Source organism: Heloderma suspectum, chromosome 7 (assembly GCF_057233095.1).
Source record: "Heloderma suspectum isolate Gila_16-S chromosome 7, 16-S_ref, whole genome shotgun sequence".
Taxonomy (NCBI): Eukaryota; Metazoa; Chordata; class Lepidosauria; order Squamata; family Helodermatidae; genus Heloderma; species Heloderma suspectum.
Window position 1 is genome coordinate 64,546,775 of NC_139464.1, and position 21,387 is coordinate 64,568,161.

At 42.4% G+C, this 21,387-nt stretch overlaps 1 protein-coding gene across 1 annotated transcript in view; it reads left to right on the forward strand.

Annotated features, from left to right (window-relative positions):
• Window positions 1-300: 300 nt before the first annotated feature.
• E2F7 (E2F transcription factor 7) overlaps window positions 301-21,387 on the forward strand; it is a 30,332-nt gene continuing 9,245 nt past the window's right edge. The window contains exons 1-10 of the mRNA XM_084811797.1: window positions 301-558; window positions 1,233-1,325; window positions 6,617-6,895; window positions 10,237-10,405; window positions 13,720-14,007; window positions 14,592-14,750; window positions 15,419-15,556; window positions 16,562-16,756; window positions 18,412-18,478; window positions 20,627-21,137. Of these exons, the coding sequence (XP_084667923.1) occupies window positions 1,233-1,325; window positions 6,617-6,895; window positions 10,237-10,405; window positions 13,720-14,007; window positions 14,592-14,750; window positions 15,419-15,556; window positions 16,562-16,756; window positions 18,412-18,478; window positions 20,627-21,137 (1,899 nt within the window). The 5' untranslated portion in view covers window positions 301-558. The remainder of the gene's footprint in view (window positions 559-1,232; window positions 1,326-6,616; window positions 6,896-10,236; window positions 10,406-13,719; window positions 14,008-14,591; window positions 14,751-15,418; window positions 15,557-16,561; window positions 16,757-18,411; window positions 18,479-20,626; window positions 21,138-21,387) is intronic.

Genomic DNA, 21,387 nt, shown 5'->3' on the forward strand with positions numbered 1-21,387 from the left:
GTTCGCGTCACTTTCCCCTATTCTGCTGGAGCTGCCCGCTCCCGCCTAACAAAAGCGCCGGGGCGGCCCGGTTGAGTCACCCAGTTGAGTCACTCCGCCCCGGGCTCCTCAGGTACCACAAGGTGGGGGGGGGGGCCGCGGCGGCAGCGGCCGCGGGGAAAGAGCCGGCGCGGCCCCCGCCAAGGCGCGGGACCCTGACACAGAGCGCGCCGAGTCTAGCGCCAACTCCCCGAGCGGGGCTTCGAGCTGATTGGCGGGAACGCCAGGAGAACGCCTCTTCAGCGAGCGCCTGATTGGCCGGATTGTAAAAATATGTTCCAGGGCGCCAGAATAGAAGCTTTAGCGCCTAGTGGAATCCGCGGAGCCGGAGCGAAGCGGCCAGTATAGGCACGTCGCCGGCGAGCGGCAGCCCAAAGCAGGAGCAGTTCGGGCGTCGGGGCTCCTCTTTCCTTCGGGAGTCCCCCGAATGCCCCTCAGGCGCGGCGGCTTGACGAGGGCCCCGGGGCGCTGAAGGAAAGGGGCCCCTTTGAGGAAACAGGCGAGGGAAGCTCGAGGAAGGTGAGCCCTTCGCATTCCCGGAGGCTTCGGGGGCGGGAAAGAGGGAGGTGGGTTCGCCTCGGCTTGCGTGTCTTTGCGTTTCCTGCGCCTTATTCCCACCCCGGCAGAGAGACGGGCGGGGGGGGGGATATTTTCCGAAGCTTCCCTGCAGGCTCTCCTGCCGAACATGGAGGCGGGAAGGTGCCCTTCTGGTTGGAAGGGCTCTCCCGCGCTTCGGGCACGGGCATTGCCGGGTTGCGTCCCCGCCTTGAGCTGCGAGGTGGGCACTCCGGAGCCCCGCACCCGTTCGAAGCGGGGATTCCTCTTCTCCAGGTTCTTTGCGCCAAAAGTAACCGATCCCGGGATGAGCTCTCTGGGCTTCAAAGGCGGATTCGCCAGCGGCTCCCACTTCTCCACGGCCAATTTTCGACCTCTTCTCCTGGTCCTGAAGACCGCTGCAGACGATTTTATCCTCTCCCCACAGCCACCGCGATCCAGGCCTTTTATTATGTTAAGATCTGCGAGTTTATAAAGCTCACATTATCATCTTTTATTAAAAAAAAACAAAAAACCAAAACACTCAAATCGTTTTGGAGGAGAAAGAGGAGGCAGGGTGGTGCGAGATCTGAAAATTATTTTTTAGGTGGGGGGTGATGTAAGATGCTGAAGTTCTTGTGTAACTCTCACGTTTACAGATGGACGTGAATTGCTTAACACTAAAAGACCTGATGAGCCCGAGACATACAAGGAGAGATTTTATGGATGAAGATGGGGAAAATGCACAAAAGGTAAGTAGACAGAACTGAGTTTTGTAGTAGTAAATCTGCTCACAGTGCTTGAGCTTTGTTTTAAATTGTGTTCTGTTTTGTCACCATAAGTTTCAAATCATGCTGGAACTGATACATTCCAAAATGGTGATGCCTAGCTATCATTTTGTAAATTTTTTTACAAAAAATTTTTTACAAAACTGTTTTATATATGATGACTGTTACATGAGATTATTGCTACTGGTTCCATAAGTTTAAAAACAAAAATTGTAATAATCCAACAACTTTTTTTACACTGTGCTTCAGCTGGGCAGTCTCCTAACTTGCTAAATGTTCCATTTCGGCCAACATCTTTTTTTTTGGCTCTATTTTCATAGAAAGCCAATTAGCCCATCCTTGCCCTTTTAAGGAAGTTGGGAATCATTTACTCCAAGCTAATTAATGAGATTTTTGGAAGGCATTTGTCAGATAGGATGGGATTATGAATCCTTATTGGCTAAGGGTTTGCAACAGACTCATTATGCTTGTGTAGAGCTTATACCGTACTTCTTACCAGGACTCTGAATGAGCAAAATGGTCATTGGTGGATCAATATCAGGTGTCAAACATGGTGCCATTAACTTGAAGAGGCGGTCTCTCATCATATGCTGGAGCTTCATGAAAATTCACTGGGAAGGCCATACTTCATGTTAAATGGGACACCATTCTTGTTTTACTTTACTGCAGTGTATGGGGCTTCACATTTTATTGGAGCAGTGGTACTGGGGGAAGGGCCAGTCTCTTTCTCTACCTTCCCTTCTGAAGCTTCTGTTAAACAAATTGGAGTGGATGGGGGAAATATAAATAAGCCCCCCCCCCCACACACACACATACAACAGCAGCTTCAGAGGTGTCTTGGATCAGGAAAACAGTACGGGGGGGGGGAAGAATGATTGGAACAGCCCTTCCTCCAAGATCCCCAATTTGGACCCCACCCAGCTACATTAAAGTAGACATTAAAACATGGAATCCTGTCCCTGATCTCTTGCATAACAGGCCAGTTGACCTTGAGATGAAACACTGTGTTGAATAAAACCTCATATGGCGGGCTTTACTTTAACTAAATGGATGGACAAACTTCATCTCTTGAGTAGCCCTTTTTAGTAGTTAGAAACTACTTAAATAAGCCTTGAAATTTATATGTGGTGTGTGTGACAGTGAAGAAGCCCAAAGAAGAAAGATGTATAAAAGTATGCAAATCATCTGTTGTCCTTTGAACTGATCTACTTTCAGTGTAGTACTTGAAAGGAAAAAAAAACAAAAAAAGTTGCACAAACCACTTCCCACATATCAATCCATTCAAGTCGCAGAAGTACATCTGACTTAACTAAGTCAGATATAAATATCTGATTAATAATAAGAAATAAGTACATCACTCCTTATCTACAGTAGATCTTAAACCAACCAAACAGGCAGTGCATGTCTAAATGACTGTTGACTGCTGTAGGATATTCCCTTCAAAAGAGCTATATAGATGTCATAGGAAAAGTAATTCAACAAGGTTTCAGCTTAGTACAGTTTCCCCATTCGAAGCAATGGCACAAGATTTAAATAAGACTCATTGCACTGGTGCAGCAGTTTGCATTAACATAGACATGTCAACAACAATACAGGCCATATCATACCACAAAAACCAAGCTGTGTCACAAACAGATATGGCTGACAGGAAATGGGCAGTGAGAACAAAACTCACTTATGTGCTGTCCAAAAGCCCTTTTGGCCCTCACAGAGTGTGGCTCCCATTGAGTTCTATGGGAGTAAACAGGCTACAGATTGAGACACAGGTGAGACAGGATTGTGTGTGTCTGGCATTGCTAAACTGAGTATTCAAAAGCTGAAATTAATGAGTCTGTTAAAGCCCTGCCAAACAAACTTAGTAACTGGCTAGATAACACCTGAGTCAGCGTGATCTATCATGCAGAGCAAAGATGAACCAATTGCTCATCATAGCAAAACTCTGATGAAATTGTCTATCACATATCCACAAGTATCTTGCAATTTTGAGGGATAGAAATTGATTTAAACAGAAGTTTCAGTCTGAAACTTTCAGTCTTGTTGAAGTTGTAAAATCATTCTGACTTCTCTGATTGGTTACCTTCTCTGATGTAATGTTAAGATTTTAAGATACTTGCATTCCTTATGTCTCCCAGAAAGAATGAAAATAATTTATTCAATTTAAAAACTGGTTTTGCCAGGGATTTCAGATATCACTATCATAGACCAGATATCAATATTTATATAAATGTAATTTTCTGTATACTGTCGCATTCTAGTGTGACCAAGGAAAAGTACCTGGGCTATGGTTATGAAAATGGCAAGGGGCTATGCAGTTGAATAGGTTCCACTGATTTCTATGAACAGGCTTCAGCTTGGCACAATTGGACCATCCCCACATATTGCTGTCATTAGACTTTGGAACAGATAATTGTAGCTTTGTTCACAGCCCACTAACTATTTTCTCCCATTTAAGTTGCCATTTAACCCTATGAGAGAAATTAGCGCACTGATCTTAGCGCAAACTGTACATTGCTCTTTAATCATAAACTTGTGTAGTTCTGTCTCCATCGCTGCACTGACAGGGGTGCTGCACAGTCGCAATGTGTCTGAGCAAAATGCCTATTATTGTGAAGGATGGGTATCAGTGCCTGCTCCAGGGTTTTGAGGGCTCTTGGGCAGGACACACTCAGTGGGCCCCCTCCCTCAGTGAGTCTCCCTTCTCACCACCATTGTCACTAGCTGCTTTTGCACCTCATCCTCTTTCTCATCACTTGCTTGACTGACCGGCATAGCGCCAGTGAGAAGGTAGGGGTGGCATCTGCAACTCCTCTTTCTCACCACCACTGTTCTCTGGGCCAGAATAGGAGGCAGGTGAACAAGCAGGTTGCAGTAGCAAAGAGGAGGAGCAACTGCAAGGGGCTGATGTCAGTGGGCTCCTGATGGGGTGTGGGCCATTGGCAGGTGCCCAACCATGCCTACCTGTGACCCCAGCCCTGCCCCTGAGCTAGAGTATCAATGATAGAGCATTTGCTAGTATGAATGGTCTAGCTATTAATGCTAAAGTATTCACTAGCATTACATCTACCTTAAAATACAAGTGTGATAACAAGGAGGCTGCAATAACATAGTCTTACTTTAGTTTAGATGCTTGTCACTTCCTCAAGCAGCTCAGAATTTTGAATCCTCTCGCTGCTCAAGATCGGACATATCATAACATTAATAGTGGAAGGCAGGTGAACAGGCAGGTTGCAATGATGTAAAGGAGGAGCAGGTCCAGGGGCTCTTGTCCATGGCGCCTGGTGAGGAATTATCCTCAGCAGGTGCCCAACCTGTTTGTTTATGTATTTGTTTAAAACATTTATATCCTGCCCTATATCATTAGGATCTCAGGGCAGTGTACAGATAAAATCAATGTAGACAGTTTAAACAATATATTTAAACACCTAAAAACATATTAAACCATTAAGCAAGCTAATATCAAGTTAAATTCTAAAACAATAGAACAGTCAAAAAACAGTGTGCTACTTTAGGGAATGCATTTAGCCCTCAAAGGTTTTGATAAAAAGCCATGTTTTAACTTGGTGCTGAAATAAAATGTCTGCACCAATCAGGCCTCCAAGGGGAGGGCATTCCACAGCTAGGGTGCCACAGCAGAAAAAGCCCTTTCCCACGTCCCACCATCATGTATGTCTGACAGTGGTGGGACAACAGATCTCAAACCTCAGGAGACATATATAGGGAGAGACGCTCCCTCAAATATTGAGGTCCCAAGCTGCTTAGGGCTTTAAACGTCATCACTAGCACCTTGAATTCCGACCGGAAGTATATTGGCAGCCAGTGCAATTCCTTTAAGACTGGTGTTATGTGATCTCTGCGAGATGTTCCAGTCAGCAGTTTAGCTGCTGCATTTTGCACTAGCTGCAACTTCCGAGTCGTCTTCAAGGGTAGCCCCACATAAAGTGCATTACAGTAGTCTAATTGGGAAGTTACCAGTGTGTGCACTACTGTGGCTAGGTTATCCCTGTCCAAGAAAAGCCACTGCTGGCAGATCAGCCAAAGTTGGCCCCGAGTACTCCAGGCCACAGAGTCCACCTGGGGCTCCAGTGACATAAATGGATCTAGGACTACTCCCAAGTGACGCACCTGCTCCTTCAGGGGGAGTGCATCCCCATCCAGAACAGGTCGCTTACCCAATTCCCAGACTCGGAAACCACCAATCCACAGAGCTTCCGTCTTGTCAGGATTCAGCTTCAGTTTATTGGTCCTCATCCAGCTCATTACAGCCTCCAGGTACTGGTCCAGCACCTTCACTGCCCCAGCTGACTGATGACAAGGAGAAATAGAGCTAAGCATCATCAGCATACTGGTGACACCCCACCCCAAAGCTCCAGAAATTTACTTATAAATATTTACTTATTTGATTTATACCCTGCTTTTCTACCAAAAAATAACAATCAGGGAGGCTTAAGACCTACCTTTATGCCAGTCCTGGTGGGTATGTATAAAAAGGAGGGTCTGTATATCCATGGGGAACACCTGAAGTTGGATCTGAACTTTCCTTCTGATTCAAGGGTGTGGGCCTGAGTGTATTCCCTCTCATCTGTGTCCCAGATTTTAGCCTGTTTAGAATCATAGAATCATAGAATAGTAGGGTTGGAAGGGGCCTACAAGGCCATTGAGTCCAACCCCCTGCTCAATGCAGGAATCCAAGTCAGAGCATCAAACAATCCAAGTTTACCATCCCATGGCACTCAGTGGGCCTGTTCACATGCCCCAACAGCCCACTGTGGCTCAGTTTACCCATGGGAGCTGTTGGGTTGTGCCGGGTGCCCATGGGCACCGTGCAAAAATGGCACCTGGCTTGCCGTGGCTTGTCATGTTGTGCAAATCCAGGCGGCAGGGATTGTTTCAGGGTTAGTAAACCCTCAAATAACCCTAAAACAGCCCATGGGTTATTTGAGGGTTGTCTCAAACAACCCCTGCCGCCTGGGTTTCTATGACATGAACCATGGCAAGCTGGGCTCCTGCAGGTACAGTTCAAAAGGTGCCTGGCACTGCACAACAGCCCCTGCAGATAAATTAAGCCACAGTGGGCTGTTATGTCATGCGAACCAGGTCATTGTCAGCCATTAGGTACTGAAGAGGCCACTGTTTCCTTGTTTGATGCTGGAGTGTGGTAGGACCCTGCGAACTCCTATAATTTTTATAAGAATAGCAGCATTGATTGGTAGCTCTCTACCTTCCAGATTACTCTAAACTATTTCTCTTTCTAATAGGAAAACATATTTGATCGACCCAGAATGACCCCCAAAACTCCCATGAAAAATGAACCCATTGATCTGTCAAAGCAAAAAAGCTGCACCCCCGAGAGGAGTCCAATTACACCTGTTAAGCTGACTGACAGGCCCCTGACAGATCCATGGACTCCCACAGCTAACCTCAAGATGCTTGTTAGTGCTGCCAGCCCTGACATGCGGGATAGGGAAAAGAAAAAAGAGCTCTTCAGACCAATTGAAAACAATGTCTTTAGTGACGGTTTCCCTGATTCCTTGCAGGTAAGAGACTTGTCACAGAAAACGTGTTTAAGCAGATATCAAATTACTATTAATTTTAAACTAAATAATCATTTGTTTAGTCGTATAAAATAACTGTTGTTTGTTTGTTACATTTATATCTTGCTTTGCCTTCCAAGGAGACCAAGACGATATGCATGATCCTCCACTCCATGTTACCTTCACAACAACCCGTGAGATAGGTTGGACTGAAAGTCAGCGATTCGCTCAAAGTTGCCCATTGAGCTTCATTGCCAAGTGGGGACTCGAACCCAGGTCTCCCCAGTCCTAATCCAACACCCTAACCACTACACCACACTGGCTCGCTCATTGCTTTATTTGGCCTATCTAATGACTGGCAGCCCATGTTTCGCTTTCATCTCCCTCCAGATTTACTTTATATGAGTTTAGGAGGATCTGTTTTTTGACTGAGGCCTCAATAAAGAACCAAATCTTCTCATTTTAACCAATAGCCATCAGTAAAAAACACATTTTTCAGACTGCTCAATACATTGCTTCTTTCTGTCAGTGAGTCCCTGACATCTCATACAGATCATTCAGGGAGCCTTTGTAAATCACTTGCTGCTTTGGTTTTGAATGTTGCTCCCTTTATTTATTAAAACAATTCCTGCTGATAGTCTGGCTCACCAGTACATTTGACCGCTGCCTACTGGCCAGGTCAGCTAAGGAAGAACAAAACTAGTCTTAGTTCTTCGTCTTATGTTCTGCAAGATACCTATCCTTCACTTCGCATTCTCATCTTCTCTTTAGTTACTTGCAGTTTACTCTGGGTGAACATCCCCCTTTACCCTCTGGGACTTCAAATCATTTGTGGACAATTCTCCCAAATTGTTCTGTTTTAACCCTTCTTAGACATTCTCCTATTTTCTATTTTGTTTTCTTTTTACTTGCCATTTTGGACTGTACTGTCATCTGTACTGTACTGTACTGTCCTCTATTCAACTGCATCCATAGAGCATGGAATAGGTAGAGAATATGAAGTTGTCTTAGAAACAAGAATATATGTAAAAGAAGTCAAACATCTTTGTGCTTTCCAAATGTGATGAGCCAAAAGTTGTTGCTGCTGCAAAGTTTAAAAAATTATCTTTCACCAGTAGGCAAAATAAATTGTTATGAGCGTATTGCATATTAAATTACTACCAGTTGTATGGCAACCACCATATTAATGAATTACAAGTTATTTACTTAAATGTAAACACAACATGCAAATTTTCTGAAATGGCCCCTAGGTCAACTGAAATTGACCTACCTTGTTTAAGACATAATTTAGTTGCATTTCTATAATGTTGTTATGATGGATTTCTCTGAATGCTCTCAGTTCAAAGCATGAATGCTTGTGTTCACTGGCCACATTAATCTTGCTTCCCTTTGATGAAAGCATTAATACCTGTTGGTTCTTTAAAGTATTTCTAAAGTTAAACGAACATTGTCATTTCTCCTACAACCTCTTTAAAATCCAAATACATTGATTGTAAATCATCCTGCACTATATGAGGTTAAGAACATAAGAAGAGCCCTGCTGGATCAGACCAAGGGGTCCATCTAGTCCAGCGTTCTGTTCACACAGTGGCCAACCAGCTGTCGACTGGGAACCCACAAGCAGGACATCAGTGCAACAGCACTCTCTTGCCTATGTTCCCCAGCAACCGAGATACTGCTTCTGATACTGGAGCTGCACATAACCATCAGCTTCATTAAATAAAGTTCTGTGAGAGGCAGTTGTTGGGAATTGTCACTTCCAGAACCTCTCCAGTGAAAACTACTTTCATAAGTTTCAGGAAAAATGAAAACTGTGGTTTCTTTCAACATTTGGGGCTACTTTAACAAAGCATTTGTTGAACTGTAGGCCATTCCAACCCCTTTCTTAAGATTTCCCTTGGGTCATGGCTGATTAAACATAGAGCATGCGATGGTTTGAAAGCTGCGTTTTGTGGTACAAAACTTTGGCTTTTGGATCCTGGAGGACATTTCATCTGTTTCCTCTCAAAGTACCTGTTGATTTCCTCTTCCCTCCCATTCCTTTTTCCCTGTTATTATTATTAATTACTTATTACATTTCTATACCGCCCCATGGCCAAAGCTGTCTATGTTGTGCCTTTTAGACTAAGCTGGGACTGCCTTGTTTTTAACTGATGTACATGACTGAACGACTGAGCAACAACAGTGCTTAGTGAAGTTTAAGTGCTTTATAAATGATTAAAAAATGAGTGTCTTGCTGCCTCTCCAGTGACAGGTTGAAAGGTTTCCAATCAAACTTAACTTATAGTACTATTAAACTGAGCACCAAAGGAGTTCAGTCCTTGACCAGCTGCAGTGCCATCTTGGGGGCCATCATCTATCCTGTACCTATCTGCTTCTCACAGTGCCTGCTGGGGCCCAAGTCTTGGCAGCCATGTTACAGCTTTAGCCACTGTGAGAAGTGGAGAAATGCATGAGAGCAAGGAAGGTAAAAGGGAAGAAACAGAAGAGGCAGAAGGTCAATAGTCCTAATGTAGCCTAAAGGCCTACAGACATGATCATTTGAAGGGGTATGTATCCACTTTGGATGAAGTCCAAATTCCTAACCACAGCAAGATGCTTTGGAGGAATTTCAGCCTCCTCTGAAGCAAAGTAGAGCAGTCTACTTCCCTAGAGCAGTCCAAAGGAAAGTGGACTGGTCCCGAAGTTTCAGAAGGTATTTGAATAATGATGAAAGCATCGGGGGTTTGTCAGCTGCCCCAGTATAAATAGCTTCAGAGCAGTCTTGCTGGAACAGCGCCAGCAAGGACTACTGTGTTCTAGGGCATCTGTCAAAGGGGGGAGTAGAATTGATGCACCCCAAAATGACGGGGGCAGAGCCCGCCCGCCCTTCTTGAGGACCCTGTTACCCAATGGGCCCTTCCTCAGGGTAGTGTGCTACCCTCAACCATTTCCCCATGACACATCATCACATCAGGGAGACACAGGTTTTCTAAAGCAAGGTTCTGCTTTGGGCCACAGATGAAGCAGCAACCCTCTGAAGCCATCTGAGCCAAATCTGGCCAGTATCCAAGCTGTGTGTGCGTGTATGGAGGGTGGGAGTGGGTTTCAAACTGAATCTTTTCTGTGTTTGTACATCCATAATAATATGTCCCTAAATATATTTCTCATGAATGCTAATAGATCCTACTTGTTCATATGATCCAGACCATAGAACTTTCTAAACTGGCATACTAGTATCTATGTGTATTTAATCGTTCTTCTTGAAGTCTAAATCTGATGCATTATAAATACAAAATGGGTTACTAGTGCTGTGGCCTATTATAATAGAGCACTTTTTTTTTAACCGTTGAATCTATTTCTAGTGTGATACTGTAGATGATGGAATAGTGGATGAATATGAAAAGCAGAGACCCAGCAGGAAGCAGAAAAGCTTAGGACTGTTGTGCCAGAAATTCTTAGCTCGCTATCCCAGTTATCCTTTATCAGCAGAAAAGACAACCATTTCTTTGGATGAAGTGGCTTCTAGTCTTGGTATGTATGCAAGAAAACAATACTGACAGCAAGAATTAATATTCCTGATGAATGATGTAGTGGCCTTCTCAAGGCACGATCAAGCAGGCAATTCTCCTTACAAGCCATGTTTTAATGGTTTATACTACTGTGCAATTCCCCTGCCTTTCAGCAGAGCTTCCACTGGAGAAGGTGCTGCTTGTTTGGTAACATATTTCATGTTATCCCTCCACAAGAATCCAAAAGTGTTCCTGTGGAGGAAACTATAGTTGAAAGAGGCTAGGGATGGTTGAATCTGTCCGTTTCTGGCCCGAGTCAGTTTTGTGTGTATTAATTCATATGTCCATTCCATCCTTCATATTAATTTTGAAGATATAGTATCCTAAAATATGCATTTTTTTCCACATTTCCCCCTAAAATACACATTTTGGTTTGTTTGTGTTGCTTTTTTGAGTCACAAACATCATTGCAAAATTTGGAGAAGAGTGAAAATCGAAGGATAACTGTGTTCCAATCTGACTGTTAGTCCAAAAACTTCATGCAGACTGAACAAAATCCTCAAGGATCCATAAATGAGGCCTGAAAGTTCTTAAGTAGATGTTAATGAACAGCATGCACATTATACAGAGAATAGTAGCTGATGGTTTCATTTTTAAAGACTATATTAACAAAAAACTATATTTGTAAAGTTGTCACTATTCTTGATCTTTGTTATTTATCAGTTATCTCAATGAAGAGGTTATTTAGTGTATATATAGCACTACATTCTTTGCTGGCAGTGAGCTTGTGGTGCTAAATCAGATGAAACCCCAAATATATATATATTATTTAATTGGATGGTAACTGGGTTGTAAGGCTCTGTCCCTTTCTTGTGAGATGCCAGTGACAATTTAATTATAGGGTGGCCTGTAACTACTGTAATAAATAACCAACCTAAACACAATTACTTGGAAGCAAGTTCATTGTAATCAGTAGGTCTTCTAAGCAAATTGCTTCATGATTGAAATATAAAATTGAGGTTCTATAGCTCTGTGGTTGAGTATATGCTTTGCATGCAAAAGGCCTCAATGGACCAATGGTTTGAATCTATAGAAGTATAGTCATATGTATATGTAAAGTTACTTTTCATTTTTGCTATCCACGTAGCAGATTGCCTTAAAATAGATTTTTGACATAGTGTTGTTAGGGTAGATATGTATGGCCCTTTGTTGTAGGAAGTTTAATGAAAAATGAAATGAGAAGTGACAGCATCAAGAAAAGCAGTAAGTCATTTCCACTATAGACTCGTAAGCCCAAATCTGTTGCTAAGGCAAGGTACTTACAGATCTCTCAGCTTACACTTCATCCCCACTTTTATAGTTCCATAAAAGGGAATTAATGCTGCTGTCTATGGCTTAATCTAGTGGTGGTGGCACAGGAACTGTGCTTTGTCCTGGATTTAAATCTTCCCATGGGATATGAATAATAAGCAGATGAAACAACAGGTTCTAGGTAATGTTTACCCAGGAGAACTCCTAGCTCTGTTGATACATCAAGGTTTGCTGTGACATACATCTTTGAGGAAGATGTATACCACAGCAAAACTTGACCGTGTACCCAGAAGCCAACAGTCTCAAATCTTCCAGGTACCTAACATGCTGTGACTCTAGAATACTTGTAATAATAATACCTGATGGGTAGTGACTTTTAATATAAAACATTTTATATTCTCTTACCCCATCAGCATGCCCCTGAATTGCAATTAACTCTAAATAATTCGGTCTGTGAAGAATCCGCTGTAGTTTAGCAGTATGATTCTGTTTACTGGGATAATTTATGGACATTTCCATACAGATTTAAGGATCATCACAGCCGTTTTAAATGCTGTTACAATAAGTCTTACAGAGCCACATGTTTTCAGCTAAGTAATATTATATATTATTTACCATGGGGAGAAGTGGGAGCAAGAGAGAGAGAACAGAGGCCCTCCGGTTGCATGGAGATTTTCTACCATTGTAACATTGATTCAGGTCCTCAGAAGGTAGTATTAATAGGAGCTTTAGTGCAATATGTTTATTGTTTGCCCCTTAAGTAGTTGCATATGTGACATTGTGTAACTTGGTAATTTATAGCCAGCAGCTTATTATTATTTGGATTGTTCTTCACAACATAAAGACATAATAATAAATATGTTTAAAATATTTCTGTGTATAGATGAGGCTAGAAATAATAAACCTCTTCTAAGAGATCATGTAAGTGCCCACATGTGAAAATGTTAGGTAGGGATTGGCTATCCATGTAACTTTTCTCAAGCTGAAGCTAAGAGTGGGAATCTGTTGGGCATCTAGAGTTCTGTTCATGGATTATTCTAGGAAATATTACCATTCCTACATAATGGTTCCACATTTATGCACTCATATGAGCATATATCACTTCAGCAGAAGAAGCTACATAGGCTACTGTCCATATTGTAAATAAGACATGAGATTGCTCCTGTGAGATATCTGCAGGTGAGAGAGTCTTGGTAGGTTAGTTGCTGTGCAGTCTTTTGCATGTCTACTCAGACATATGTTCCACTGAGTTCAATGAAGCTTAGTCTCAGGTAAGTATAGAATTATAGCATTAGTATTTATAACTGGCTCACTATCAGGCACGTGTACCTCAGAGCTACTTTTGAAGCCTAATGGCTTCTATACTTATGATATAGATGTCTTTTCTTGAAGCTAGCTGCATCATGGGAAAAGTAAGCCCCCTAGACAGGCAGAAAGGGAATCTGGTGTCCTCCCTCAGAAACAAGTTGTTCCATCTGAGGGAAGGCAGTACATCTTATATAAGCTTTATATAAGCCGGTGGCACCATTGGCCCAGTCTAGGAGGATTATGAGATACCAACTGTGAGGTGAATGCCCCAGCTAGAAGTGTCTGTAATTCCCTTCTCTGACTTATAGCCATGGTGCTGAAGGGTGGGAAGCTGTTTTTGATCCACAAGATTCCCAGCTTGATCCTGATGGCAGCTGACTTAAGTATTCTGATAAGAAATGACACAGAGCATTTTGTCTTAAAATTGTCCTGTAAGAAGTGGCCCCTAAGGGTCTAACTTTCTATTGTAATATATTATTTTTTTCCTGTATGAAGTACATGCGTTACAACCAAGTCAAAACTGCAGCACTTTTGACACCTGTGACATACATACCTTGCATGGATGCTAATGGTTGAAATTGACTATAATTATGTTCACTGTTTTTGGAAGTAGTGTCTCCATTACTTGTCTGATAATGTGCCAAGGAAAGGGAGGGGTCTCCCCACCCCAATGTTTTGCTTTTATTCTCTTTGTTTTGCTTTTGTTTCTACATCTAGGAGTGGAACGTAGGCGAATTTATGACATAGTGAACGTCCTGGAGTCCCTTGATCTTGTTAGCCGAGTGGCTAAGAATCAGTACTGTTGGCATGGTCGTCGCAGCTTGAGTCAAACTTTGAGAAATCTCCAGGGAATAGGAGAATCGCAGAAATATGAAGAACTCATGGCTTATTTCCAGCAAAAGGAGCTAGACCTTGAGTGTAGATTTGGAGAGCACAAAAAAGAGACCTTTATAGATTTCCAAGACCGACAGTTGCTTGACTTCTCAGAGACAGATTGTCCATCTGGTAAGTTAACTGAGGCTACTGGCGAAGTTGTAAGATATTCGTGCCATAATAAAGAATTGTATGCAGTGCTATTTTAATTTTGAAATAGAATTATATTTTGGGCACAATAATTTATCTCTTGGGGGACAAACCTCCTTTTCCTCTAAGTGGTGGAACCACATCCATACTCAATTCTTGTGGTGTTGTCGGCACTCATTGCCCCAATCCACATACATATGGTCTTTCTCATGCTGCTTCTTAATAGCCTCAATTTTATCCCTTTCTGGAAAGTAGCCCACATAGCCTGATTTCACTCTTCCTTGCTCCAATATTACATATGGATTAAAATCTTGCTCAGTTTTTCTCACTTTCCAGTGCACTTCTTCAAGATAGCCTTTTACTGTCCTTGCCTCTTTTCTTGAAGAGAGTGAAAGTGCAACTGTCCATCTGTTACCAGCAATTATTTTCTGCTCATTAAAAAAAAAAAAGCAATTGCTTTCCAACAAGGAAATGTTTTTCTTTTTTCTGCACAAGAAGCCTTCATAATGCTTTCTTGGCTGTGATGGATGTAACATGCTGAGACTTGGATTGTGTTTGTAATACAGCGTCTGCAAACAGCAGAAAGGACAAGTCATTGAGGATTATGAGCCAAAAATTTGTCATGCTGTTCCTTGTCTCCAAGACCAAGATAGTCACTCTTGACATAGCAGCGAAAATATTAATAGAAGAAAGCCAGGATACAGCAGATCACAGCAAGTTTAAAAGTAAGGATTATTTCTGAGGGGTGAATTATTATCTTTTCACTGAGGAACCAGAAATTGTAACCTTTCCTAATAGAGTTGCTGCAAGCCGTTGATCATCTTAGCTGGCTTTTTCTGTACCTTTTCCAACTCTACAATATCCTTTTGGGATGAGGTGACCAGAACTGATTACTTGGCCATTGTGCACTGAAGAGAAAGAATTCTAAAAGTAAATGACATAATTATAACGATCCTCCCCTGTGATGCTAACCTTAATATGAAATTTATTGTCATAGACTGGGTTATGAATACATTTCAAAGAGGCTGCAATCCTGCTTGATTAAAATCAATATGTCAGTTTATATAAAGCCAGGGTTGAACTCAAGGACTATAATTTAAAATATTAGTTTTATGTTTTTCTTAAAAGTTCTTTTCTTAAAATGTATTGGTGCTCAACTGAAATATTTTCACATAAGTCTACAATAATTTTGCTAGGGTGTCCATCCATTGGTTGGAATAAGAGTTTGGACCACAACCATCCATCCCCAAATCCTAAGATACATTTTATTTGTATAACCTAATTCCCCATAATTTTACTCTTTTTTTGTTTTCTGGCAACATTTCTTTAGCCTGCTAAGTTACATTTATATGTAATGTACTCATTTATTTGAACTTAAACTATTTTCCTTTAGCAAAGGTACGAAGATTGTACGATATTGCCAATGTCCTGACAAGTCTCGGTCTCATAAAGAAAGTGCACGTAACAGAAGAAAGAGGTCGTAAGCCAGCCTTCAAATGGATTGGCCCTGTGGAATTCACTGGAGAGAGTGGTAATTATCCTCCATGAATTTTATGTGCATATTATGTCAGAGTATCTCTTCCTATCAATTTCCTACCGCCTTACCAGCACGCAAGATAGCCTTAAACTGTTTTCTATATCTGTGTAAAAGAGACTTGACAATATCCAGACACTGGTTAACAGAAAGCCAAGTCTTTAACACTGACCTGGTTCTCATGTAACAATAACTCAGAATATGGGTTATCGTTGAATGGTGGGTTGTTGTTGAATCATGGCTTATCATTATTTGTGAACCCTCCACTATGGTTTATCTATGGGCTGTTAACCACAAACAATCCAGAGGTCACAACCCAACAACAAACTATGCGCGATCTTCCTGGCTTGTTCCTGGTTAACAACCCATAGTTAAACCATAGCACAGAGTTTGCATGTAATGACAAACCACAATTCAACAACAACCTATGATTCAGCCCATACTCAGGGTTGTTGTTACGTGCTAGCCATACAGTGGCCTTCAGTAGGCATCTTCAAGTGGTAACTCTTTTGCTATGTCTGTCTTTTAAAAAGTGATTACTTATTAATGGCACTGACTTACTGTCCAGATGATGTGCCAAGGTTCCATCACATTGAGCATTGTGCAAACACAGTAAAGGGATTGTGTGACCTGACAATTTCATATTCTAAAATAGACATGAGAACAGGTATGGAGAGAGGAGAAAATGCAATATTTACTAAATAAGTAGCCGTAGCAAACAAGTCACCAGTATATATACAGAGTGGCCACTCTGTATGACAGTCTCAAGCAAGACATAGAAGAATTTCACCATTGCATGTGATGGGAAAATAACTGAAACGGGGAGATAAGTTACGGCAAGAATATCGTTGGAATGAGGTGTAGATCTGTTTTGTTCAGGGGAAAAAAATGGGGGGGGGTGCGCTATGTTTTGTCCTCTGTTTGGTTTGTGGCATGGTAAATACTATAATGGCCACAGGTCCAGCATGGACCAGCTAATTTAATAAGAATATATTTGTTTAGGTGACACAAAGATGGACATTTCAACCTGTGCTGCTTTAACAGAAATGAAAGGGGCAGCACGTGTTCCCCATCAGGCCTGCGCTAATAGAAAAGAACGGCTGTCACGACATGCTTCTTTTAATGCTGCTCAGTCTTCTGAAGTGGTTAAGAGGAAGGTCAGCTCTGAACCCTGCAGCCCATGCAGAGGGAGGCAAGGTAACCACTGGGGGACTTGCACCAGCTCTGCTAACAGCTTTCAGTTAATAGTCATAGTTTTTGTGTTTCTTTTGTTAGAATCTGGCACAGAGAAACTAATGCACTTTAAATGGAAAGAGAGCATATTATTTTATGGTTGTTGGTGATACGGAACTGACTGGAACAATCCCGTTTGTACTTCTTTCACACTTCAGCACTGTAAAGTTTATAAAGTGATTTGAAGGTCTTACAAGAATTCTTTGACAATGGGTCCATATCTGCATGGTGCACAGCGCATAGCTTAGAGGGGACTTCTTATCTTACATGCCTCTGGCTGCAAAATCTGAGCACTGTTGCTTGGGTATAAGTTCCACTGGGGACAGTGGGATTGAGCTATGGAATATAGAATACTGATTCTGAACTCCCAGCCTCCGTTTTCACCATGATTCATAAATTCACTGTTCTTGCTATGGCAAGTATCCTTTCTCTCCCCTTTTCCCATGGCAAGCAGAGCTGGGAAAATGGATGAGACACTGTTTCTGCAATTCCACTGTACTTCCCAGCTGCTTGGAGCACCTTCAAAACACAGTGCAACTGCAGGAACAATCCCAGCTTAGTAGGAGAGCCCCTCCATGCCATAATGCGCTTCGGTGGAGTTCCAGGAATCTCAGAAGTGCAGCACAGGTGTGGGAATGTTCACACAACGTTCAAACTCTTCAGCTCAGGAGGAGGGCTGAGGCTCACCCATGTCATGTTGCACTTTGGACAAAAGAGCTGGGTGCGGGGCAGACTATTGTTCTCACAGTCGCATTACATTTCTGAGGGGCTTGGAATGCCTCTGAGCGCAGTGATCAATGGGGGAGCATCCTAGCAGCCAACCTGTATTCTCGTATAAGCTGTTCTGTTGACCAATGATGCCCAAGCCCACAGTATTTGGGGATCTGAGAAGATGTGAAGTGGTGGAAGATGGACAAAATAGGAGCTTCATAGCCATCAGATGATAACTGGAACAGAGATTTGATAATCCTGAAGTGGGTTGTCCAAGGACAGTTGTGAAAGAGAGCAGGAGCTGCATGCAGTGGAGATAAAAAACAACAATTAACTAAAAGGCAAGTGGAGAGAGAGTGACCCGGTTCACACAATCAAAACAAGCCACTGTGGTTTATTTAAATCAGCAGTGTGCGCAAGCCAGGCGCCATTAGCCTAATTACCCTCCCAGGCGCGGCTTATTATGTGGTCTGAACTTGGGTGTCATGGTTTGTTTGAAGGGGAAACAACCTCAAATAACCTATGGCCTGTTGTTGAGTTATTTGAGGGTTGTTTCCCCCTCAAACAAGACATGCTGACTGAGTTCAAATGACATGACAAGGCACGCTCAGGCGGGTAATTAGACTGATGCTGTCCAGGACATGCTGCCAATTCAAATAAGCCACTGTGGCTTTGTTTGATCATGCGAACCAGCCCAGAGAGTGTGTGCCTAGAAAATGAATAAATATCGGATCTTACTCCTGTTCCCTTGAAACAATGGTAGTCAAGGAGATTGTAGGGTGATGTCTTCTTCCTAAATTTTCATGTATCTTGGTCACTTGAGGTGTTCCTCTAGGGAAGGCCTGACTGGGTCACTCAATTCACCAGTGGTAATCAATTCATTGTTCTGCATTTCCTTCATTCTTCAGATGATTACTGCTCCAAAATGATAAAGCTAGCATCTGTTTGCTGCCAGAAATTGGAAGATGACACAAGGTATATTGAGATTTAAAGTTGATACTCTACAAAACTATGCTCTGCATTAAAATTGGGTTTAATCTACCAAGTATGGCAGCTGTGCAACCCACTATATGTTACAAGAGGGCAGGCTTTTCTATGTCTTACAAATAATTCCATTGGGTATAGCAGCCTTTCTTATAGGATCACTCCTTAGACCTGGCCATATTCTGGCCTTGCAGTGCAAAAGCGTGTGTGTGGGTGTGGGGGTGTGTGTGTGTGTGTGTGTTTCTGATACTTGTGTAAATATGCTTTCTACTAAGTGAAACAAATAATAGTATAGTGTTAACAAAAGTAGATATTTGGCAGACCTTCTAAATTTGACTGACTAAATTGCAGTAAATTTAATGGAGGACATCTCCCTAAAATTATCTCCTACTCAAAAAAAAAAACAACCCACAACTATGGAAATACTGAATAACAGATCTAAAAGTGAGCGAAACTTAAATGAGACTTGTGTTGCTCCATTGCCCATCTTATCCTAATAGTTTAGTTGTCCTGCTATTGTGACAGATTGCCTCCAGCAATGCGGTGCTTATGTTAGGTGAAATATGATTATACTGTTAAGGTTCATGGTGCCATCTTAAATGTAAACATGGCAAAGGCAACTTGTTGATAACATGGCATGGACTGTTCATGAGGCAAATGGGATTTCTGAAAGCACCGTTGATCACTGTAGTTGTCGGCATTCATATAAATGATTCGGTGCAGAAATGACACCTGTCCACTGGCACATTGGCATCTTACTTCTACAGAGTGTCAAATCTGCTCATCCATTAAACTTAGTACTCATTTTAAATCCCTTGTATCTTTTATATGGAGGAAATTACTCATGTAAGTTCATGGTGACTTACATCAGGATTCCCTAGTTAGAGCCAGCCTTCCAAAGTTAGACAAAGCCAATGGAAAGGGTTTCTGGGATGTACAGAAATTGCTTTTTGATGCAAGGGTCTTTGCTCTTTCCTTTCTTTGATAATGGTGGTATGAGGTGATTTTAATTAGCATGACCAAGGCTCACCAGCTATTGTGTGAAGGAGTGGTTTTAGTATTTACTAGTGTTGTGCTGAATCCTGCCCCTTGCTTTTGGGAATTTTTCTCCCTTCCTGCAAAAGAGGCATTGTTTTTTTCTGCCTCTCTCACGGGGAGGGGGAGAATTTCGGAGAATTTTCTCCTTGGGGGACAGGGTTTCCACATTTAATACATTTTTAAGTTTGGGAGATGGCTGAAGGATATTCTACATCTTTTTCTCTTTTTTTAACTTGAAAATAACCGCCCGCATGAGACCCTTCTCCAGCCAGGCAGCACTTCTTGAACTCCCATGGGACCATGTGACCTCACCCTTTCCAATAGGCACTCAGCAAGAACTCACAGCTTGCAGAAGCTTCTTTGCAAAAAGCTCCTTTGCAAAGAACAAGCGAGACTTTTGGAACTTTAGAAAAACGCTTATCTTGCTAGCTTTGTTTTACTGCATGGAAGAGCAGAATTTTTCTAAAACTCCTAAATCCCCAATTGCTCATGCTTTGCAAAGCAGCTTCTGCAGCCTTTCCTGGATGCCTATTGTAGATGGAGAGGTCACGTGGTCTCCTGGAGTTCAGAAAGAGTTGCCGGGCTGGAGAAGAGTTCTGGGCTCCTGCAAGTTCAGGGTTTTTTTAAAAAAAAATAAAAAATAGAAAGACCTCTCAGCCACCACCTACAACTTAAAAAGGTAAGCTGAAATCCTGTCTGCCTCCCCAAGGAGAAAGTTGTTCAAAATTCTCACCCCTTCCAGCCCCCCCCCCCACACTCACACACACACACACACACACACCACGAAATGGCAAAAATGGAAGAATCGAAATTTTCAGCGCAGCGCTAGTATTTACATGCCTTCATGTTGCGTCTGAAAATTACTACAGGCCTTGTTCAGACCTAGCCCTGTTAGCCAAACATTGATTGTCTGAATCTCCCACTTGTTTCAGTTCACTGGAAGAACGTTCCAGTTCAACTCAGATGATAAAATGGAGTAAACAGCCTCATATATCCAAACTTCAGATGTTTGGGTTGACTCTGTTGGAATAAGGTTACATCAGGATAAGAACAGTCGGTGTGCCGTGGCTCTGGTCTAACTGTCTCCCTTTGTCTTTATAGTAAAGGTTTTGTCAATGAATCAGCAAGAAACCTGGGCATCATTTCTCCCTTCTCTGTGCTTCCTGTTCCTGGAGACTCAGACTTTTGTCTTAACACCTGCCCTTACCTCCCTTCAAGTTCCAACTCGGAGACATCACTACTACCTCTGTCAAATGGAATAAATGATCAAGATCTGTCATCTCTTCTATCGGCTTCCAAGGCAGAGACTGGGAAAACTACTGCGCTCCCCAATCAGCCTTTTGTTTACTTGCCGTCTCCACCTCTTTATATGCTTTGTGGTAGTCTACATGAAAGTCTCCCAAGGGAAAGCTTTCCAGAAAAGGCAAATAGAGGCTTTAAGGGCCAAGCTTCGCCCTGCCTACAAGAAGCTGCTGGATCTCCAGGTAACTGTCGGAAGCGGAGTTCCCAGAAGTGTGTGCCTTCCGCTGCAGTTTCAGTGGAAGAGGAACTTACAGCAAAAAGACGAAGCCTGGAGCAGAGCGATGGCCCCATTTCACTGGTGCTGTCTAAGGTAACAGCAATGCATTAGACCAATATCCAAGTTTCTTGCTCGCAATCACAATGGGAGAAATGGAAGGTTGTTCTTGAAGTAACCCTTATTTGGACAAAGTTACAGTGACCTCCTCAGTGATATAAATGTCATTTTCCACACACCAGTTATACAGTCCAGAACTGTACACATGCATAGCAGAATATGTGCATTCAGCAGCATATACATTCAAAGAGACAAAACCCGTCCTTAAGAGCTGTTTCACGCAGTA